The sequence below is a fragment of the Pseudorasbora parva genome, chromosome 19 (assembly GCF_024679245.1).
Source record: "Pseudorasbora parva isolate DD20220531a chromosome 19, ASM2467924v1, whole genome shotgun sequence".
In the NCBI taxonomy this organism is placed as follows: Eukaryota; Metazoa; Chordata; class Actinopteri; order Cypriniformes; family Gobionidae; genus Pseudorasbora; species Pseudorasbora parva.
In genome coordinates, this window is record NC_090190.1 from 40,957,593 (window position 1) to 40,981,895 (window position 24,303).

The 24,303-nt window shown below is 36.2% G+C and overlaps 1 protein-coding gene across 1 annotated transcript in view; it reads left to right on the forward strand.

Annotated features, from left to right (window-relative positions):
• The window catches only part of zgc:63863 (uncharacterized protein LOC393372 homolog), a 51,805-nt gene extending 36,135 nt beyond the window's left edge, over positions 1 to 15,670 (forward strand). Inside the window, exon 8 of the mRNA XM_067425844.1 lies at positions 9,360 to 15,670. Within this exon, the coding sequence (XP_067281945.1) occupies positions 9,360 to 9,606 (247 nt within the window). The 3' untranslated portion in view covers positions 9,607 to 15,670. The remainder of the gene's footprint in view (positions 1 to 9,359) is intronic.
• The last annotated feature ends 8,633 nt before the right edge of the window (positions 15,671 to 24,303 follow it).

Genomic DNA, 24,303 nt, shown 5'->3' on the forward strand with positions numbered 1-24,303 from the left:
TTCTGACTTCATAACTCCCAGTTGCATAATTTTCCTAATTGTGACTATATCTCTCAATTCTGACTTTATTTCTCCTAATTGCATCAGTACACTGCAAAAAATGCCTTTCTTAGTTTGTTTTGTCCTGTTTTAAGTCCAAATATCTAAAAATTCTTACATTAAGAAGCATTTACTAGACAAGCAAAAGTTTTTGTCTTGTTTTGGGGGAAAATAGCTCAAAAGTAAGTGAGCTTTTTCTTAAAATAAGCAAAGTAATCTGCCTATGGGGTAAGCAAAATAATCTTATTTCAAACAAAAAATATTGCCACCCCATTGCCTACCCCATTGGCAGATTATTTTGCTTGTTTTAAGAAAAACTCACTTAATTTAAAGTATTTTTTTCCTCAAAAAAAGACAAAAATTTGCATCTATTTTTCATAATTGCAACTTCCATCTCACAATAATGCGACTGTTTTTGTATCCCCCAGATTTGATTTGGTTGGTACTTGTAATCAAAAATTACTTTCTTAAAGGTGGGGTAAGAACTTTCTGGTAACCGTTGTTATTTCAAATCACCAAAACACACACCCCCCAACCCCAAAAGGGTCTCGGCCCTATTTTGATAGCTCCGCCCCACACATACGTAACCCAAGACTATGGTGGCCGAGGGTATGATGTCATCAATAAGTGAAAGCAATGTGTGCTACTCATACACCGTAAAAAAATATGGACGACTCGACATCATCCGTTTCTGCTTGACAGAGTTGAAGCTTTCAGGCGGCCTGCACGGCGCTGACATCTTGGGACCGAGTCTGCGCAGTAGAGATTTCGGGACCGGAGTTGCGCAGTAGAGCGCAGGAAGTACAGCTGTGATATCAAAAGCCCGTCCACACTCTCACAGATGCAGAACAATTAATTGTGTTGGTGTGAAATAAACAGTTATGGAAATTTAGAAATTAAAGCTAAAGCGCCAATCTGCTCCCAAAAATCCCGAAAAAAGTCTGTTACTGCCTCAGTGACAACTTCACTCAGAGAAGCCGTCAGTCTCAGCTGTCAATCATGACGTCACACCCCTGTTTTTATAGCATCAGATAACTAACTAAAACTAAACTTATTTTAAAAACGAATACTTGAAATGAAATCATCGTCATGATAACTGCCTTCAGTGACATAAACTAACTTTGGGGAAAAAATATTTGAAGTGGAATTTTATTGTTTAGTTTGCCTCGCGTCCATTATGCGTCAACGAAATTAACACTGATTAGTAGACAAGCCCCTTAATGCTGATTGGCTACAAGTTTGTTTTGGCACTCGGCCTGAGACACTTTTCTAAAGCATTTTTGAAATATCACTTACCCCACCTTTAACTCCGTTTAGCTCAGATCATGATAAAAACTCACTTACCTGTAATCTTCTAGTTTACAGAAGACTTTGATCAGCTGGTTCAAGTGTGTTTGATTAGGAACTAAAGTGCCGGATATAAGCACCCATGTTCTATGAATACGGGTAGTGTGAATGAGATTTGAAACTTACTACATCCGCCATGCTGTTATTATCATGTGACCTACCAGCATCAGTATGCATATACGGCTTTTGCATACCTTGGAAAGGACGAAGCGAATGAGTCCATTGCATGTTTTATTGCATGTGATTTTTGAGGGCTTTTTGCTATTTTGCAGGCTATTTTCTGCAGAACCCCACGACAGCATTTTGGTTTATTTAATATGCCTAATTCAGGTCACGGAGCGCTTGATGAGCTAATCAGTCAAATCAGGTATGCTTAATAAAGGAGATCTAAAGTGTGCTGCTACGGTTTAGAGAAACGTGATCAATATTTCATGCATGTTGCGTACAAAACTGGCAACATGCATCAAACGTCAATATCAAATATTTTTTGACTGAGTTTTCCCAGACTACAATGAGCTCTTTTGAGGAAGAATCACTGTAAGTGAATGCGTATTGAAAACCTTCTGATCTTCAGCAAATTGGAACATGTAACCTCCACCTGTAACTTGTGTATTTAAGCGCGTCCAGTAAGCAAAGGCCTTTAATTTGGTGCATCACAACACGCTTGAACGAGCAGCTCATGGTGAAGTGACAAAGTGCCAGCACTTACAGGTCATCAAACCAGGGCTGATTCACAAAGGCCTGCAGGACACACACACACACTCTCACACAAGCCAAGTGCAGACTGATGGGTAATTGGACGTACCATCTCAGAAGCAAGTGTCTAATAATAGGGCCATCATGCGTGTTAGATGGAAGGACGCATTGAATTAGAGCATCCCACTGAACTGTGTTAACCCATAACGTTATGACAGCGAGAGAGATGGGTTTAAGTTATGCCCTAAAAGCCAATAACAGGCTCCCAAGGCTTTAATGGTGATCAGGTTTACAGGCAATTTTAGGGTCAGTGCATATTTAGCACTTAGTTCGGACATCTGCAGAGGCCGTAACTTTATTATTTACAATAATGAATGATGACGATTGTTTTTGTGTGTTTTTGACATAAGTAGTCTTAATGTTTGCCCTCAATACATGCATGCGTGATTAGTGAAGGAGGCTCTCAAAGAGGAGGAAGATGAGGATAGTGTTTCCGTAAGGACTGTGGAGCTGTGATGGTTTGACTGAGTGCAGCCGTGGAAATGTTCTTCCAGTGTAAACACATCCATCATCTGCTGTATCTTCTTCACCACAGCAAGAACAGATTGAGCAAGAGGAAGAGGGTGAGGGAAGAAACAGAAGAATGATGTGACAGAGGTCACACAATCTGCTGCTTCTGAGAGAGGAAAACGATAAAATTAGAAACTGTTTTAGAGACAAGAGGGAGGGAGAAAAAGCGATCAAAGACCGTCAGACGTGCCACCTTGAAGAGAGCGGTTAGAGGAAACCAAAGACGAGAATTCATCTCTGAAGATGCCGGAAAAGAGATTCCCTGCAGAGCTGATTGCGTTAGGAGTTAAAGGGACAGCTCGCCCACAAAATAATTAAATTCTGTCATTATTTGCTCACCCTTGTGTCTTTTAGAAACCTCTACATACTCTGAATAGAATCTTTGTAGGATTTTCACCCAGGTTTTGCCATACAACAGCAGTTCATAGTGTCTGACAAGCTCCAAAAAGGATAAAAACACCAAAATAGAGACCATACGCAAGTCTTCTGGAGCTTTGTGTGAGAAAACGATTAAGCGAAGTTATTCTTCATTCTCCATATTCATGAGAATCTTTTATTTTCAGTCTCTCTGAAAAGCAGGTGTTGAACTTGTCCTGCTCGATAATGGCAAAAATCATAATCACGATTATTGGTGGGCGTTATGATCAAAGTCTTATTTCACGATATGAGTAATTTTAAATCGGGAAATTTCAGTTATTGACACTTCCGCTAAAACGAATACTAGGTTAGCTAATATAAGACAAGCAGTCAGCATTACAAGAACAAAGAAATATCTGAAACACTTACAATACTCATTTTCTGCGAAAAATTATAATAATTAGTAGAGCCGGGACTCGATTAAAAAAATTAATCAAATTAATTAGAGGCTTTGTAATTAATTAATCGAAATTAATCGCATTTTAATTGCATATAAATATTTGACCTAAGAACAGTGAGAAGTAATTTTTCACGTGGATTTTTAGTATACCATTGAATAATGACTGAATGCATAAACTTAACCAACAAAATATTGTTTATTATTTCAGTCCAGCAGTGCACTGTTTGCCATTAAGTGTAGTAAAAGCATACTTTTGTGATATTTGAGGCTCGATGTGCTGCGGTGATACGCTAATTCTTTGTTGTATAGCTTGCACACAACCATGCTCTTGACGCTTCCATCCTTTCGTTTTTTAAAACAAAATGTCCCATCCACGGGGCCAAGCAAAGCGGTCTCATCAAGGCAAGGCAAGGCAAGTTTATTTGTATAGCACATTTCATACCCAATGGCAATTCAAAGTGCTTTGCATAGAAATTAATTAAAACAGTGGTAACAAATGCATGAGAAAAAAGAATACCACATGGAGGAATAAAAAATGAAATTATAATAATAAATAAAATTTATTAATAATAAAATAAAATAAAATTATAATAATAAAAAATAAGATAAAATAAAATAAAATGGTCAGATCCACAATAATGGTCTGATATAAAAATAAAACATTCTTCAGTTTACAGCCTACATACATGAACCATCTTCATTAGAACACCTCTCCTTCATTTCTTTCTCAAACACGTTCATAACATCCATTTTAATCACTATTCCCTGATTTTTACTCAGAAACCTTCTTGTTAAACCCATTCTCACTCATCATACCCTCCACAGATTTACACATACTCAAACCTTATTGTCAAACTTACTATTTCCATCAAACCCAGTTTTCACTCGTCATATTTAACTCAAAAGAACATATAAAATAACAATAACCAAAGATAAGAACAAAGGTAAACTAAAACTATTATAAAAAGAATAAAGAGATAAGATAGGGTGCAATCAGTCGGACATACAGTGCTCAGAGCTCATTCAGTAAATGCGCAGATAAACAGATGTGTTTTGATGTGTCTCATCAGCTTCTTCGCTCATGTTCACTGTGGTTTGTTGTTGTCGTGACTCGTGAGCGCTAGTTGGTGTTCCAGTATAATCGGTCCGTCGAAACTCATTCATTGAAAAACGTTCCGCGGTGCAAAAATAAGTGTGGTTAAAATTGTTATTTATTTTTTTGCGTAATTAATCTAACTTAACGCGTTAAAGTCCCGGCCCTAATAATTCATCTCTCCGACAGTGAGTGACACAAACCCACCTTAATTTTCTCCCGATGAATATTGTGGCTGTTACAGGGCTTGAATTTCAGCGTGGGATTGCGCATAATTTTACTCATTGTGTTCAAACACCCAAAGTGTGACACATAAAGCTAGCCTGAAGTGGTCATGCTCAGCTCTAGTCAGAATATGAGTCTGATGCTCCATTGGGCTGTGATTATGGGGCGTGTTTCAACCCAACCAGGAAAGACCTCGATTGGACAGAACTACAACCAATCAGAGCAACGAAGCGACGCATAACGTTAGTTGTCAAATGTCAACAGAACTCAACTGCACTGTGTTGCCAAGTCTGTGGTTTTCACGCAGGTTGTTTTCCATGTCCGCGGGTTGAAGTGAAACAACCTCAATTATGTGATAAATAGACCCAGGAATGTGAATTTTAGCTGGCAACCTTGCCAAAATAACAAAATTTTACCCCCCAAACGTCTTTTTTTCTCGAAGAAGCTCTTAAAGGGACAGCAGCCTAATAAACCTCAACATTAACGCTTGTCCAGGAAAAGTGTATTTTTTGAAGGGGCAGTTGAAAGAGAATTTTACTTGCCCGACCGGACAAGTATCCTAATTAAAACATCAATAACAAAAAAGATCTAGGGAATCACCAAAATGATTCTGCATTTATTTAGGGTATGGTGGTTTTGGCAGCAGATTTCAATGAAAGCTGTTTTTGGACATTTTTATAGTACTATGACCTCTTATATGTCGATAGAGCATGAACCCCTAAATGGGTGGTTCCGTGTTTTTTTTTTTTTAGGCTTGTTTTTTTTTTTTAAACGCCGTATTTTTCTTCTATTCTCCCTTTATTCCACGCCGCTGTCTCCACTTTCCTTTGAACGGCTCGTTTGCTTCCTGCTTCTATGAAGCCCATCCCTCTGACAAACGCAATGGTCTTAGATTGGTTAGATGGCCAAATGTAGTTTCCTGTATTTTTATTGGCCTTTAGTGCCAAGCACAGGTTAAGGCCACGCCCCTTCCCATTACGGGCAGAAGTCACATCTGCTGAGACTAGCAAGGGTTTATGATGTCACCAACCCAGGAAGAAGCTCGTTGTAGTCCAAACCGGCCACTTGTAGGCAATAAACTGCCGTAACTTTAGAAGACAATATCTCCGTTTGCATTGAACTCTCAGCGCTGTAACTTTGCAGATACTGTTTATGCTCAAGCAGCGACATTACACACTCACTAAAGTTAAAAAAGATAAATCGCATGACACCACCCCTTTAAAGGTTTAGTTTAAGCTGAAGGAATAAAATAACTAAAACTGAACGAAAATGAGAACTACAGAAACTGAAATAAAAGAGGTTTTGTATTTTTGTTCTTTTATTTGAAGATAGACAATGTTTTTTCTTCTTCTGGTTGTGGTTTTATTTAACAGTAATAACCCTGCTTTGCACTTTGATTTCAGAAGACCTTTCAGAAGTTCTTTGGAGCTTTTAGTAACCTGACCGATGTGGTTTTGATGAACTGTTGCTGAACGGAAAAGAGCTTCCCAAACTCCTTTCATGATAGGTCACGGCCGGTTTGAGTGACAGCGCGTCACCGCATTATACTGGGGTTTCGTCAGCGCAAACCGCTGGCTCTCGCGGGCCTTCCGCTGGTAAAGGGAAAGTTTAAAAGTTAATTGCTCTGCTGTTACCTGTCAGCTATTTTCAGCGGTGGCGCATTAGCTGTAGATACTAATGAGAACTGGGGGAAGCCGGGAATCAGAGGCAGGAGAGGAAAAAAGCAAAAAAATGACTTAAAGACGCTAAGCCCGTCAGTGCCTGCCTATGGTGTTTCTTGCACTTTTTCATTAAATGTTGAATGCATTTCTGCCTGTTTTATTATCTTGAGTGAAAGGCATTTGCATTCCATGTTTACTATTCTTCCATAGAGACCGTAATGAAATGGAATTGAATATTTTATGATTTTTTAATGATGTTTTTCCTCTAAACTGTCGGGAGAAAGTCGTGTGTCGTGTAGCCCTCAGCATGGGCTCCGCCGGATTTGGGAAATCTCCAGAAATGAGGATCTATTCGTGTCTCTGATCAGGACTAGAGGCCATGCCTCCGTTCTCAATCCAATTTCTTTTGTTCTCATGATTCACCCAGTTATTCTTCTCTTGCTGTTGTTCACTAGCCAGGCGTTTAATATGCCCCTTTTGTCGGCCGCTTGGTTTCTATTTCTGTCCTTAAATCTCATTGGTCCCACATAATTTTCCTGGTTTTATTGTGCATGATTTTTTTTTTGGGTGCATGTTATTCTGAAGGAAAACGGATTGTTTTCTTATCTGTTCATTGGAAGTTGTGAATGCCTCTTGATTTTAAACCTCAAACCTGAATTTTGTGGCTTCATGCAGCATTTCTCCTGCGGCAGAGACAAAAGTTAAAGAGTCAACTAGTTATACTAGCCATCAAGTATAATGGCTAGTTTAACAGCTAGTTTAACAGTTAGCCATTATACTTGATGAAAGCATTCAGACTAAATCATACAGCATTTATAGTTTATAGCTTTTGTTGTGTTTGCTGTATTGCTAATGGCTAGCCAGTTTTTACGATCAAAGATCACTTCACACCAGTGTTATTGTTCACTAAAACAAAGCTAAACATACTAATTTAATGGAAGTAAATGAAACATGAACAAAAATAAAATATTTAAAAAGTTATTTGCAAATGCAAAATATCAAATTTTTATTTAGTTTAATTTTAAAGTATTCTAAATTAAATGGACATATTAAAAAGATGATAATAAAATGAACTAAACACAACTTTAAAAATGAACATTTTTAATGTCCATTTAGTTTCAGTCGAAGTACTAAAAGGACAAACTTAAACTGAAGTAAAAATTAATTGAAATCAAATTGACATATTTAAAATATATATAATATAAAATTACTAAAACCTTTTAAAATAAAAAATTGTCATTTTCATCAAAATGACAAAATAAAAGTTAAATAAACTTAATAAATTAGACATTTAAAAAAAACTACTAAAAATATCAAACTGGCAAATTTCCAATTTTTTCTTTACTTTAATTTGAATTGCTAGAAAGTAAATGAAACTATTAAAAAAAGATGACTAAAACACAACTTTGAAATATTTTTTATGTCTATTTAGTTTCAGCTGAAGTAATAAAATGAAAAACTGAAGTAAAAAATTACAGAAATTAAATATACATATTAAAAGAATCTACAAAACAATTAATAAAACACAACAAAATAATTAATTAATTAATTAATAATTAAAATGTGTAACTTAAATTAAAATGACAAACTAAAACTGAAATAAAATTAATAAATTAGACTTATTTAAAATATATAATAATAATAATAATAATAATAATAATAATAATAATAATTTGCTTTGGCAAAAATCCACATTTTTATTTTGTTTACTTTGAAGTACTAGAAATTAATGGACATATAATCAAAATAATACAACAAAATTACAAAAACTTTTTAAAATTACAATTTGTAATTTGAATCAAAATGATACACTAAAACTGAAATAAAATTATTAAATAAGACTTATTTAAAAAAAATACTAATAAAATTTACTTTGGCAAAATTCCAGTACTAGAAATTAATGGACATATTATAAAAATAATACTAAAGATGACTAAAACATAACTTTAAATTTAAATTTGTTAATATCCTAACATTTAGTTTCAGTTTTGTTGACATAAAAATGACTAAAGCAAAATTTAAATGAAAACGTGCATATCAGTGATACTTAAATACCGCTTAAATAAACACACAACAAAATGACTAAACCTTAATGACTAAATTGCACAATATAAAAAACTAAAAGTAAATACTAACATAATAATGTGTCAGAATCGCCATCAGCACCTTCACGGACTTCCAGTCGTCCACACTGAGGCAGTAAACATTTATAGAAATTAAATGGACATATTTTTTAAAAATGATAATAAAATGCAACAAAATTACTAAAAGTTTTTTAATTTAATTACAAAATAAAACTAAAATAAAGTTAATAAATTAGAAAACTAAAAAAAAAACTAAAAATGTCTAACTTTAGCAAATTTCCAATTTTTAAAAAAAAATATTTAAAAAACGTTGACATATTTAGTTGTCCATTTAGTTTCAGTTAAAGTAATAAAATGAAAAACTAAAGTAAAAAATTATAGAAATTAAATAGACATATTAAAAATCTTGAAAACAATTAATAAAACACAACAAAATTCATAATTATTTAATTAATAATTAAAATGTGTAATTTTAATTAAAATGACAGTAAAACTTAAAAAAAATGTTAAATTAGACTTATTAAAAATTAAAAAAAAGCACTCTGGCAAAATTCCAAAATTTTCATTTAGTTTAATTTGAAATACTAGAAATGAAATGGACGTATTACAGGAATAGTAATAAAATTAAATTTGTTAATGTCCATTTAGTTTTAGTTTTGTCGACTAAAAATGACTAAAGCAAAATGAAAATGAAAACGCGCATGTCAGTGATACACTTAATTAAACACACAACAAAATGACTAAACCTTAATGACTAAATGCAAAATCTAAAAAACTAAATGTAAATACCGATATAATAATGACCCTGTGTGTGTTTCTCGTGTCAGAATCGCCATCAGCACCTTCACGGACTTCCAGTCGTCCACACTGAGGCAGCGTCCAGACTCCGTCCTTCGCCAGCAGCTTCAGGAGCTCCACCAGACTGCCCGTCCCATGAGCAGCCAGCCAGCGAACACTAACCAACTCATCAAAATGGCAGTGTGGGGTCTGTCGGCCACATTAGGGGCGGCTGCGCTGGCTGTGGCCCAAACGGCCATGGACTGGGCACCTGACTTTCTCTCCCAGCTCTTCTGACACAAAGCGCCTCGTTCTCTCGTGCCAAACTGGGTGTATTGCATTTGAAAATATGTGTTAAGTGGTGCAAAACACCCAGAGAAAATGAAGCTGTGGCATATTTATTTCCCAAGCCTTTCCTTTTTTCTTATTTATAGATTTTGGCCAAGCTAATATTGGGGAAGTGGGAGGAGTCAAACGAGTTTTTTGTAATCATAAGCACTTCTGGATGTCGTTCCATCAGCAGAATGTCAGAGAAAGTGCTCTGCTAGGGCATTCAGAACAGCAGCAAGAGCACAAATTATTAAAAGGTTTTTTTTTTTTTGCTGCTGAACGGCGTCAGTCGTGAGTGAAGCTCATTAGAGAAAACGGGTGAAGGCTGAAAGACCACAGAGACTCGCTGGTGAACGCAGCACTTTATAGCTAGTTTATTCCAGAGCCAGAACGCTTGCTAACCTGCGCCGCACACATGCTTTCAGGTTCAGCTGTTAGATCTGAGATCTGAGACGAGCCACTGAGTTATACAGTGGATGCGTCTCATTACGCTCGCTACGCTGAACAATACATGTACTCACAAATTACTGCTAAATTTCACTAACAATTACAAAGAAAGTGAAAGTATCATAGAATGTACAAAATCTGACATTTTCTTTTCTGAAGTTTAATAATCTTTAATAAAAATGAAAATAATACTCCAACAATCTTTCATAAAAATGTAAACTCCAATAATGCTCCAATTAACTCTTTTCCTGCCAAACTGTTTTCACTGTTAGACACTAGGGGGCGCCATTACGCATCTTCTGAATGAGGTATCTCTAGATAAAAACACAGGTGAAGAAAACTCAGAAACAAGTGATATCATAGGTAATCATATGCTTATGTAAAATAAAGCATGTAAATCAAAACTGTATAATGTTACTGACTGAAATGACTTCAGTCTTTCACAAAAACATGCTTTTCAATTGACTTTTTGTTCAAAATGTTTTTTTTGTTGTTGTGATTTTTAATGAAACTTACCTATATTTGACTGTTGATTAAAAAAAAGGAATGCATGACGCTAGAATAAAAGTTTTTGTTTGTTTAAAAGCAGAGGGGCAGCTCTTTCTTTTGATATATTGCATGCTCAGATAATCATAATACATAATATTATATGGGCCGTTACATTTTTGAGAAAATGGTCAAAAACCCTGGCGGTGGCTGGCAACTTTTCTTTTTCTTTTTCTTTAAACTCTGGCAGGGAAAGAGTTAATACTTTAATAATCTTTTATAAAAATGAAATCTTCAATAATACTCAAATCTTTTTTTAATCCCCAATAATAATCCAATAATCTTTATTAAAAAGTGTGTCTAATAATACTCCAATAATATTGAATAAAAATTAAAACTGCAATAATGCTCCAATTAATACTCTAAAAATCTTTAATGAATTAAAATCAAATAATACTCAAATAATCTTCAATAAAAATTAAAACTACAATAATGCTCCAATTATCTTTATTAAAAAGTGTATGTCTTGTCCAATAATATTTAATAAAAAAAAAGAAAATTCCAGTAAAGCTCCAATTAATACTCCAATAGTCTTAACTATTCTAATCTCAACTAATGCCCAAATTATCTTTAATACAAATGAAAACTATAATATTCTCTATAATAATTATAACTATAATAATGCTCCAGTAATGCTCCAACTAATGCCCAAATGATCTTTAATACAAATGAATATACAAATAACACCCCAATAATCTTTGTTATCAAAGATTAAATAGACATATTAATAAACTTAATCTGAAACCTTAACACAATAAAATTACCAATCTCACAGTTTAAGACTAAAGTTCCAGAAACTAAATCTGAAGTCAAATTTGATGGAAATGTTCGTGTTTTTTCTTCTTTCGCCGTGCTGTGATCTCATGCTGTTTGTGCTGAAGGACACTGAAAAGCTGCGAGACTAGTGCTGCACGATTATGACAAAAATCCTAATTGTCGATTATTCCTCTGAAATTGTAATTGCGATTATAAATTATGATTATTACAATTTACATTAAATGAAGTTTTGAATAGTTTAATAACACAGTTTGAAGCGACTGCATGCCATGCCAATTTGTCCATTTCCAACCTAACTTGGGTTGTTTTTAACCCAGCATTTTTTAGAGTGTGTAATAGACCCCTTCAGTGTTTGTAAACATCGCAGGTGCGCGCGCAGCATGGGGTCAGAAAAGCAACGCGATCTCCTGTAGTCATAGCGAAAGCGCTAATGTAAAGACATGCCACCGGTCAAATCGTCAGATATAAAACTTCACCTAACTATTGAATCAGTCTACAGTTTACAGAAAACAGTTTTGTTAAAAACATTTACTTATGGCTTAACTCTACCGTCATTGTCACAATGTTGGCGCTAGCCTGCGGCTAACAACTAGCGATAAATTACCACTTTTTTATTTTTTAACCTTGGCTTAAGTCAGGTAATGGACCAGCTTAGGTTCACTACAGAGGGCAAGTATTTATAGGGCACATATAAAACACAGACAATGACTATAAACATACCAATTTATATTGTTTGTGCTAGATTAAATGAAAATACAAAAGCATCATTAGCCAAAACCATTATTAGTTTCATTGTTATCAACATAGTTCGAGTCTGTTTCCCGAAATCAACGTTCGAACGAACATCCATAAACAACAACTTTTTTGAAGAGCACATTAAGAATTACGAGCTTATGAACGAATCTGGAAATTAAGCAAAATAACGGAGAAAAAAAGAGAATTAGTCCTCAGATGCCATGTCTATAATTTATAGCCAAAAAATCTAGCACGAATTCGATCTCAAGCTAATTCATCAAAAGCAGTTATTCCTCCAACACCTGCGTGACATCATTAACACACCCCAGCCCGTTATCGCTTGCAGCCACAAATGTCGTCGATGTTCTTTAACGGATGAGAGCCTGTGGAAATCCTGAAAAACTTGACTCCCCAACTGGTGCGATTTCACAGTTCACGATGCAAGTAGGCATTTTTTTTCTTGACGAGAAATTCTCTGGTTGACATACAATTCAATGGGATGGAATGAACTTTCTGACCCCGACATGCGAACTGCGAACTGGGAATTGTCCTGTGACATCACCCGTGAAGGGGTCTATTGTAAGTAAGGGATAATGTCCACCCAGCCGGTTGTTATCGCAGAATAAACCCCTTCAGAGTGATCAGGACCCCGAGGCGAAGCGGAGCGTCTCTCTGAAGGGGTTTATTCTGCGATAACAACCGGCTGGGTGGACATTATCCCGCTTATTACACGGCTACTAGTCTCAAATAAATTAGACACAAAATATTGTCTTGAGATTAAATATTTTATTAGCTCTTACGCAAAGCTTCCGCCAAGAAAAACAGTTCCAACCTGCTTTAAGCCTTTATCTATTGCTGCTAAATGTTGGAAATGAATGCTGAAAGGGTTAGTTCACCCAAAAATGAAACCAAGCCTATGATTTACTCACCCTCAAGTCATTTTAGGTGTTTATGACATTCTTCTGTCAGACAAATACAATCAGAGTTATATTTAAAAAGTCCAGGCTAACGTTAATCCCAGCAGTAGTTGTAGTTGTGTTTGAAGTCCATAAAAAATGCAGCTGTCCGTCAAATAACTGCTCCACACGGCTCCGATGGGTTAATAGGGCCTTCTGATTCCAATCGATGCGTTTGTGTAAGAAAAATATCCATATTTAAAACATTATAAAGGAAACCCGCCTTGAAGTCTTCCATTGTAACCCACGGCTGTTTAAGCCACAAGATGGCGCCAGCGTTAAGCACAGAAGTAGAACCGGTCAAGATAACTCGTAGTACCCGGATGAGCGGGTGTTATCTGGAAATAACATACCGCTGGAATGCGCGATTGACCAATCAGAATCAAGTATTTCACAGAGCCGTGGAATAATCACGATTACAAATTCGATTAATTGTGCAGCCCCATGTGAGACGCAACAAAACAGCAAAAGCCGTCTGTTTAATTCATGTGCACAGACCAAACATGAGTTATTATTTAATTATTATGGCCCCACTTTATATTAGGTGCCCTTAAGTACTATGTACTTACATCAAAAAATAAATACAATGTACTTACTGTGTTCAAATTGTATTGCAAAACACCTTTGCTGATATTGAGGTGGAATACGGGTAGAGTTAGGGAGAGGTGTGGTGGTGTGGGTCAGTTTAAGGGTAGGGTTAGGTGTAAGGGAAGAGCCAACTGTGTAATTACAAATGTAATTACAGAAATTAATTACAGACGTAATTACATGAAGGTGTTTTTTTAAATGTAAGTACAATGTAAAAACATGTATGTACACAATAAGTGCAATGTATCAAATTATTAATTACAATGTTAGTACAGAGTAGTTAAGGCCACCTAATATAAAGTGGGTCCATTATTATTTATTTATTATTTTATAAGGATATTATTTGTCCTTTTGCTATCAGAAGTTACTATAGTGGCCGTATGAGTGTACTTACTGAAGTAGGGAGTGGATTGAGACACACACACACTGCTTTTTAAAGGAATCCCTATATGAAATGTGGCATAGTTAGCCAAACGTCAACAGATTTTGAGATGTATACATTTATAATCAAGTGCTGATGATGACAGTGATCAATGTAATGTTCATCTTTTTATCAGTGCATGTAAAAAGAACATGCTTTAGTCTTTTGTTTTTGAACCCCAGAAAAATTGGAGTAAAGTCAATTTAAAAATGCCTTGTTGTGTTCACACCGAAATAAATATGGAGTCTATCATGACTACGTAGCATTATATTCACACGTTCAACCTCTTGAGCTTCACCTCAGCCCTGTGCTTCGATGTAAAGGCAGTTCGTACCCTCACAGACTGTGAAGTCTTCTAAAAAGAGCAATGCATGCGGATGACAGTGTTGCGTTTTTCAGAGGCGGGAGAGAGTGAGTCTGAGCCCGACTGCAGGAAGTGATGTGAGAGCTTCCACAGCTGGCTGCCTCTATTTGTGCCTTGGGTGTTGATGAGCGGCTGCTACCAGACGGTGCCCTCGGCCCAAAATCACCACTGCCAAAAGAGGAAGAAATAATGTGTTTGTGAGAAGTAAGTCTTCATCCCGGCAACTTTAATGTGTTTTTAATGTGATTCAGACGTTCTCCGAGTGGATCATGAACGCTCTCGTATTTACCAAGTTAGGTGTATCGCGGGCGAAATTTGCTGGACCAGTTTCGTTAATGGGGATTTCATTTAAACCAAAATGCAATTTATCAGGTTAGAATTTTTTTTAGACAGAAATTGACTGTATTAAAGGGTTAGTTCACCCAAAAATGAAAATTATTTAATGAATTCCTCACCCTCATGTCGTTGGACACCCGTAAGACCTTCGTTCATCTTCTGAACACAAATGAAGATATTTTTGTTGAAAGCTGAGGAAGGCTTCAGAAAGGCCTCCATTGGCATTCAGTTCATTCCCACTCACAAGACCCATAAAGGCCCTAAACACATCGACACAAAGCCCATCTCACTACAGTGGCTGGACAATAATTTTACCAAGTGACGAGAATAGTTTTTGTGCGCAAAAAAAATCTAAATAATGACTTTATCCGCCAAGTTATTGTCTTCTGTGTCGGTCTCGGCCGTGAGCTCAGGCGATAGCGGCTCCTCCTCTTCTGGGTCATTAACGGAGGAGCTGCATCATATTCTCACGCATGCGTCGAGTTCACGTCAATAACTTGGCGGATAAAGTCGTTATTTTGATTTTTGTAACTATTTTCGTCGTATTGTAAAATTAAATATACAAAAATATATAAAATAATATAAAATTAAAAATAACATTTATAGTTATCATCCTTGGCGTGAACAGGCCTTAAGATTAAAACTATTAATATTAATACCAGCCCTAAACTCTTGAACGGTAGTTTACAGTGCATAATTATCAAAAAAGGTGTGATTTTGGTTTAATTTGTGTGGAAATAAATGATGTGTTAGTTGCTGGTGTGCAGGGAGTCCACATATGTTTTATTAAGACTATGGGTTATGTTTCTTTTCTGCTCATCAAAAGTGCACAAACACAAATAAAACCTTTGCAAGAGATCAGTTCAATGTATTTTTGTACTTCTTTCAGATTTGCTTAACATCATCTATTAATCTCAAATTGTAAACTGGCTAAGCGCACACTGGTTTTAGTTGCATTTGATACACTCTTAAGTTTTTTATCTTTTAGTATTACTGTGTTAGCCTTAAGTTATGAATAAGCTGGTGTGTGTTGCAAAACTATGACAAAATTTGCATTTAGGAGATATAAGCATTCAAAATTTACAATCTCTGACTTCTGTTAAAGCGAATCTCAGATTTTGGTGACATCATCGCAGACTTCACTTTCTCGTCAAATCTTCTGTCCAATCAAAATGCTCTCTAGAATCTAAAGCCCGCCCCCTACACTGCTGAAGCTGAAATCGGTCAGTTGTTAACACACATTTACTAATTTCTACAGGGTGAAAGGCACATAGTGAAAACAGACTTCATTCGCCTCAAATGAAAGCATATTTACACTGAATCGTTTCCTAAGGCACATAGCACACTATATATGTAATAGGAAATGATTCAGTGTGAATATGCTTTCATTTGAGGCGAATGAAGTCTGTTTTCACGTTAGTTTCACGCACCGCAGCAGCACACACATACACAAACACACACACACTACAGTTAGACTACTCACACGAGAGCGCAGCGTGGATCATATGTGCGAGTCCACGCAGACAACAATCACATCGCCCCATTTGAATTCGGCACAGAATGCTGCATTTCAAAGCGAGATGAAGGAGATTATGATGATAAACGGTGTTAGAGGAAACTGGCTTTACCAAACAGAGAGACAAGGTCCGCTCTTGCGCTCTAGACAAACTGTATATTAACGAAACGCTATTGGCTGTTTCAAAAAGGGGAGGAGCTGCTAACAGCTGGAGCCGTTTCAGGGGAAATCACGTCAACACACTGAATAATGCGGCGCGTTTCAAAGCACTTCAGTGGACCTTTAAAAATAAAGCTACTGGCATTGATGGTTCCATTAAGATCCTTTAAAATGGAAGCTCTTTAAATTGAAAAGGTTCTTTAGAATTTTAACATGTCCATCGCACTGGTTGGTCAGTTCACTGAAAGGTTCTACTATGACATCGCTGTGAACATTCCATTTTGTAACCTTTAATTTTATAGTTATCAAACGAGTCTGAAACGACTTCATGGGGCCCTATTTTACTGATCTGAAGCGCACGGCGCAGGTGCACTTAGGGCGTGTCGGAATCTACTTTTGCTAGTTTAACTTCACTGTAAAACATTATTTAGAAAAAAAGTTACCTGGTTGCCTTAAAATTTTGAGTTCATTGAAATTAAAAATTTGAGTTTATACAATGAACATTTTTTGAGATTCGACAACCTTTATTAAGATATTATTAAAAGATGTTGTAAGGATATTGGGTAATTGTGTGTGTTTTATTTCTGAGGACGCAGTGAAACATGCCAAATAGTGCTATTGATTTATCACATTTTTTATGTGGTTCAGATACAATAATATTTTGAGTTTCTATTGATTAAACAAATTTCCTTAATTGTATCAACTCACATTTTGAATTTCAATAAACTCAAAATTTTAAGGCAACCAGTTTACTTACTTTTTTAAGTTAAACCAACAAAAACCAACTTTTTTTTACGGTCTACGGAAAAACAGTTGGCAGGGATCCCACGGGTCCTTGAAATCCTTAAAAGTTTGTGAATCTGAGAAAATAAAATGAAAATAAACATACAATTTATTTTGTGCAAGAAGTTTCTGGAGAAAAATCCACATTATTCCCTCTGGTCTGCTAATGTGTTATTTCGCCATCACTCCGTGGCCTATGCACACTATCTTGCTTGATTTACGTTAGTTACACGCGTTTACGGGTTATGTTAAGTGTTTCCTGCTTGAGGTACTTTGCGTTGTACGTTGCCACACGATATACTACGATGGCTTACACCGAACCCAAATATATTCAGTCAATGACTGTTCATTAAACATAAAACATTTGTGATAATCTGATGCCCAAATATTTGATGTAATGTAATGTTGAATTGCTTTGCTTAAGATAATGTAAACCCATGAAGCAAAAAAACCTTAAAAGCCTATTCATACATCCTAAAACCTCTGGTTACATGAGCCTAAGCTCTTTTTATTAATCCATAAAACCATTAATCGTACCCAGCATGTTTAGAATGTTACCTGAGAGATAGAAAGAGAGAGAGAAAAAGACAAATAGAAGAAGAGAGCAAAGAAAAGAGACAGCCAGAGAAAAAGACCCAGAGCAACCGTTCCAATCTTCTTTTATCCATCCCTTGACCATGTGACTGAAACCCTGGACATTCAAACTGACCAATCAGACCAGACTTCCCCCACTGTACTACAGGTGTGGCACACATTTGACACACTGTTTTTAGGAATCCCAAACGGCCCCACTGATAAGAGAGAGGGGGTGGAAAACAGTAAAACAAATGTCTTTGTTCAATTTCAAATATCAAATATCTTTGATTATTTTGAATTCTTTCATTTTTAAACAGTAGACTTAAAACATGACCGCTTTAGTGTTCACTGTGCTCATGTGTATTGCGGCTGCAGTCCAGGGTCGGCGTGCAGGAGCATGTGTGTGTGTGTGTCGCTGTAAGGGTCACGGAGAGCACAGCAAGAGCAGCGATAGATGCACGAGGAGACAAAGAGAGCGAGAGCATCACTAAAGGGCAACTGGGAACTCAATGGACCCGCCAAAGGCCAGGAGAGAAGGAAACGGAGCGAATGCAGCCGGGAATGGAGGAGAGAGCGGTGGCATTCAGCCGGAGCAGCGGGGCGGTGAGCGAATGGGAGCCCGTCGAGACGCAGGGCCTGCCGATTAGATTTCTCGCCGCTCAGGTAATGAAAGACTCGCAGCACACATGCAACGAAAGTATCTCGCCATTCCCTCTGCCAATTCTATGTTTAATGCATACCGGCAGGGTTAAGCAGGCCAGCAGCGAGGCTTCTCTCGTCTGAAGCCCCTGATGTGAGTGGAAATCTGCGGATCCCTGCTACCGGTTTGAGTGGAGGACAAAACTTTGGTTTGTATTCTCACGTAAGGACGTGAGATGGTGAAGAACTAATGAGCCTGTGAATCTGGCTTCATGTTTTTCTCTCTGGTTTCATTCAGAGCCAGGCTGTGTTCGTGAGAGCGGCACTTTGTGCATTAAGGGACAATTTATGAATTTTAAAGCCTATAAATCTTCAAGGCCTTTTTAAAGGTCCTGTTCTTCGCGATCCCATCTTTCAAACTTTAGTTAGTGTGTAATGTTGCTGTTAGAGCCTGTAAAATATTAAACCTGTAAAATTATAAAGCGCAAAGTTCAATGCAAAGCGAGATATTTTATTTAACAGAAGTTCCCTTTCAAAGCCTACAGCGAGCGGCTGGTTTGGACTACACCGCTGCACTTCCTGCTGTGATGACGCCACTAGAACCGTTTGTTGACTAAAGCTCCGCCCACAAGAACGCGCAAAATAGGGGGCGTGGTCTCGTTGCTCTCCCACGTGGAGAAGAGCGCGCATTCAGCGCTTGCATCTCCCCGTTATGCTAAGAGGCGGGACCTTTCCGGGCAAAGTGCGCTAAGCTGCTGTCCAATCACAACACGGGAAGCGCTGGCCCAATCAGAACTCGTTACGTGTTTCTGAAGGAGGGACTTCATAGAACAAGGAAATCATCAGGCCGTTTTTAGGACAGAGGAAACAGCGCTGTACAGATAAGTCAATTGTGTGAAAAATACTGTGTTTTTACACGCGAAACATGAACTCATGTTATATTGCACACTGTAAACATAATCAAAGCTTTGAAAACACGCGAAGAACGGGACCTTTAATTGTCAAGTATTTTACTATTAATTGAAATATAAATAGTAAAATTCCATCAAATTGAATTTAAAAATCCTTACTTGTTATTGTAAATTAAGGTTATTATTATTTATTTAACTTTTTTACTAGAGCTTAATAAAACATTTTGTGTCAATCTTAATGGAACAAGCGAATGGACCGTTTAGTTTATGAGTCATATTATTTAATAAATATAATAAAATGAAAATGTTTGAATGTAAGTTTAAGATTTATGCAAAATGTTTTATTAAGCTCGAGTGTTTTTACTGTGAATCTGGCTTCATGTTTTTCTCTCTGGTATCATTCAGAGCCAGGCTGTGTTTGTGAGAGCGGCGCTTTGCGCATTAAGGGACAAGTTATGAATTTTAAAGCCTATCCGCTTGTTAAGTCATGACGTAAGGGACGATGCTGGGTCCAAGCCTCAACTCGTTTCACTTGAGAATGCCATTGACGCCCGTTTATGAGCGCGATTTATTCATATTAAACATCAAATGTTTAAAAATTTTTAACATTTTAAATACTTACAGTCTACAGAACAGTCTCTGTGCTCACAGCGTCACATACATTAATATTTTAACGATTTAAAAAAGATGAATCACTGTCTGACCATCTGGAATTTTGCTATGGAGAAAAAGGTTATTATTATAGCTTTTTTTTGTAGTATCACACCACATTGTGTGTGTATATTAGCACCGTTTGTAGTTTTTCTTGTGGTATAAGATTTACCACAGAGCGTTTGGATCCGGAAGCGCTGCCGCGTGACGTCAGCCTTAACAACCGGATAGAGTCTGGGAGCGTGACGTAGTGTTGTCACAATACCAAAATTATGACTTCGATACGATATCAGACTAAAATATCGATATATCGATACTAAATCGATACCACAGTAAAAAAATAAATAAAAAAATAAATAAGATAAGATGCTTAATATGACAACAGAACTTATTATTCATTGTTATTTTTTACTAAAAATTCATGTGGCCAGCATGTTCCTTACGGTTGGGCATCATTTTGATTTGAACAATTATTGATCAATTGATCAATTACTATTAAAATTATCTCACAAATTTTTGCTATCAATGTATTTTTTACAATAGGGTAATTGTGTTGCAATAGCTTACACACAGCACAAGAAAGCTTGATTTCGAATGGTAAATTGAATGTAAAAAGACGAGTAAACAGTAATAAAATAAGAACAAATAAACAGATTACAAACAATAGCACAAATAAATGCAATAGAATAGAAGATAAAAATTAAAAAGACTGCTTTATTTTTTCATGTAGGTCTAATATTCAGATAAGAAACTGAATAAAAAAAATGCATAGTAATTACATTTAAAACAACATTGGATAATGTTCTTTGTAAAAAATTCAATAGCGTACAGATGAAACTATTAAAGTTACACAAGTTGATCAGTCAAGAGCAGTGTGATCGTTTGTCTTTTTGTAGTTTGAATAGCAAATGACTGCGGTCCCTTTAAGACAGACACAGACGCATGGATCCACACTGTTCCTGTTACTCGTTCTTCCTGAACTGTTTGCGACTGTGTTTACGTTAATACTCTTCCAGATGTGCACTGATAATTCTTTGAGTGTATTTGACCAATAATATGCTGGAAAAGGAAGCAAATGTTTGCACTTGTATCATGTCAGAGGCGGCTTTATTAGGGTAGGCTATGTGTGTGTGCGCTTCAGATGTGGAGCACGAAATCTGCGGGCATTAGTAGGCTAGAATTAATTTATGTGCAATCCCGCGCGAAATTCAGACCGATCACACACTAACACTAACACACTGTCATGAGGAAACAGTCCAGCAGAACGCGCGTTCGCCGTGCTCAGAGGTTAACCGGGCTGAGTAAGAATATGCCGGTGTGTGTGTCAGCTCGCTGACGGTCGGAGAGGAGAGCGCAGCTAATATCGATACTGTAAAAACTGAGAATCGTATCGTTTCAGATATTCCAGTATCGATATATATCGAAATATCGATATTTTTGACAACACTAGCGTGACGTAAGCAACGCAATGCATTTTGGGACTTAAGGTCACGGAGGCCGCTGTCGATGCTGTGTTGTATAGGAAATTGACGCTTTTAGATCTAAAAGTAGAACTAGTTCAGCTAAAAAAAGTTACAATGGTGAACGCGTGTTGTGTCATTAACTGTCATAATCACACTCACGACCGGCGTGAAAACCGAATCGCAAATGGAGTGCGATTGTTTAACTTCCCTCCTGGAAACAGCACATTGGATCTCATTCGTGGACTTTAGGACACACACTACATCAGCGAATGTGTAGTAGTGTAGGTAGACGTAAAAACGTGTGTTAGATAGTTAAAAACACATTCTAATGGTGTACGCTTGCTGTGTTATGGACTGCGTGGGGGTAAAAACCCTCAATGACGCGCAGTTTTTCAGTTTACCAGCTTAGAAACAACAGGTGAAGGTGAAAGTTAACCTCAATGAAAATAAACAGCATATCCAAAATGTGTCTTTATAATTTGTGTTTATTTATTTATTATTCATAACCAATATATTACAGATTTATGATTTCTGAACCACTTATATGCATACGCCATAAATAATGTAAACACATCTGGAAATTCTTCATTGCTTCTCTCAGTAGAAGAACTCGTGTACTTGCACCTTTTAAGTCCAGTAAAACTGTTTAGTACTGTAACTTAGGCTAAAGTTGCGTTCACAATTCAAATCATTTCAAAGCTGCATTACGGGCCATACTCTCATATGTTATCCCTTATGATTACGTTACGCTATGGGATTGCGATATGATATATGTTGATTAAACAAATGACCCACTGGCTGAGATCAAGCAATATTATTTTAAATATCAGATATAGACTTTTTCAATAGGCTATATAAAAAAAAACTGCAAAAGAGAAATCAATGTGTAGTCCTGTGTGTGGTGCGATAGACGGCCGTATGATTTCTGATTGTATGAAATGAGATGAATATGTGCAATGTCCTGGCATTACGACTGAGTGCTCATACGCAAGAGACTCAAATATTAGTACATTCATTCCAAGTGAGTGCAGCAGTTCTTAAAAAACACGAATACAGTCGTTTTTTTCTCTAGTGATTCGTATTTGTTATCATTGTACGCTCCTGAGCGTGACCTAAAACATGGCGGCGACTGCCCATAATGACTCTATAAAGACTCCAGACTCTATAAACCTTCAAGGCCTTTTTAACTGTCAAACTTTCAGTTTTTCAAGATTTTACGCATTTCAATTAATAATAAAGTTCCATCAAATGAAATTGAATAATCCTTACATGTTATTATAAATTATGATTATATATATGTATATAATTTTTTATTTTTTTACTAGAGCTTAATAAAAAATGTTTTTATCAGTCTTAATGGAACAAGGGAATGGACCGTTTAGTTTATGAATCATATAATAAAATGAAAATATGTTTAAAAGTAAGTTTAAGATTTATGCAAAATGTTTTATTAAGCTCGAGTGTTTTTTACTCATTTAAAAAAAGACTTTCAAACATGGCTTTGCAAATCCAACGTATTTGTTTTTCTCATTAAAAAGGATAGCTACGTGAATTTCTTTCAAATTAAATTCACTTTAATTCAATTTTCATACATTCATAATTTGATTTTGCTATGGGGGAGAGTGGGGCGTAGTAACACACATGGTTTAACACTTTCAACACATGCCAGGATGACCAAACTTAGTGTATTTACTTGAAAAAATATGCCAAAATGAATAAAATCTCTGAACATTCATTTAACCATAGCAAAAGTTCATTTTTTCATCTCATTTTTTTTGTGTTTATTTAAAATAAGACAAATCGGATATTATTGTAATCTTATTATTTAGGATGTTCGTTAATGTTAATCTAACAGCAGAAGACACAAGCCGGGGTTAATCCCAACAGACGGGGCATGTTGTCACACTGAGCCCCTGTTAGAAATATCTTATTTCATTCTCTACTTTCATGAATTATATTGAGAAACCATGAGAAAAATGTACAGAAGTTATTAATTATTAGCGTGTTTTGGTGTTTGTTGTCAAACTCAAAACATTTTTTTATTTTTAATTATTTCAAAATGGCATTATTTTAAATGAAAAAGTTAATAATTGTATTTTATTGACAATTAAAACATTTTGAAACATTTTAATCTGTCATATGCTTGCGTTACAATGTACCCACCTATGGGGCATGTTGTCACATTTCACTTCCATTCTTTTGGGGTAAATCAAGATAAAAGTATACACTTTATTAATAAAAAAAACAAAGAAACACATAATTGTACTAAACGTGGGAAATGAATGTGGGAAAAATGACATCCTCTGAACCCCAAGTGGATTTACACAAACTGAGAAAGTGAAAAAGCGTTCGGTTTATGTATTTTGTCTCACTGCACCTGCAGATCTGTCACGTGTTTACTCACAAACAAGACAAAATACACTTGCATTAGATAAAATCTAAGTTTGAAACCTATAAATCTTCAGATTTTAAGGCCTTTTAACTTCTGAATGTAATAATATCATATGCAATATCTGCTTCACAAGTAAATTGTTCTGATTTTTAGAATTTAACTGCATGGGCACTTAGACAAGAATACGTGTTTTTGCACTGTTAATGAAATGTTTGTTGCATTGCATTCTGGGATTGCGTTATGCGAAAGATGTTGCCTTAAAACGTGTCTTCTTAAAAGGCAGCATGATGTTGATTGTTGGGTAAATGCTGATTTTATCTCTTAAAAAAAGCAAAAGAGAGTGACGTTAACTCCAAGGTCATGTGTTTGATTCCTAGAGAATGCATGAACTGATTCAAAAGCGA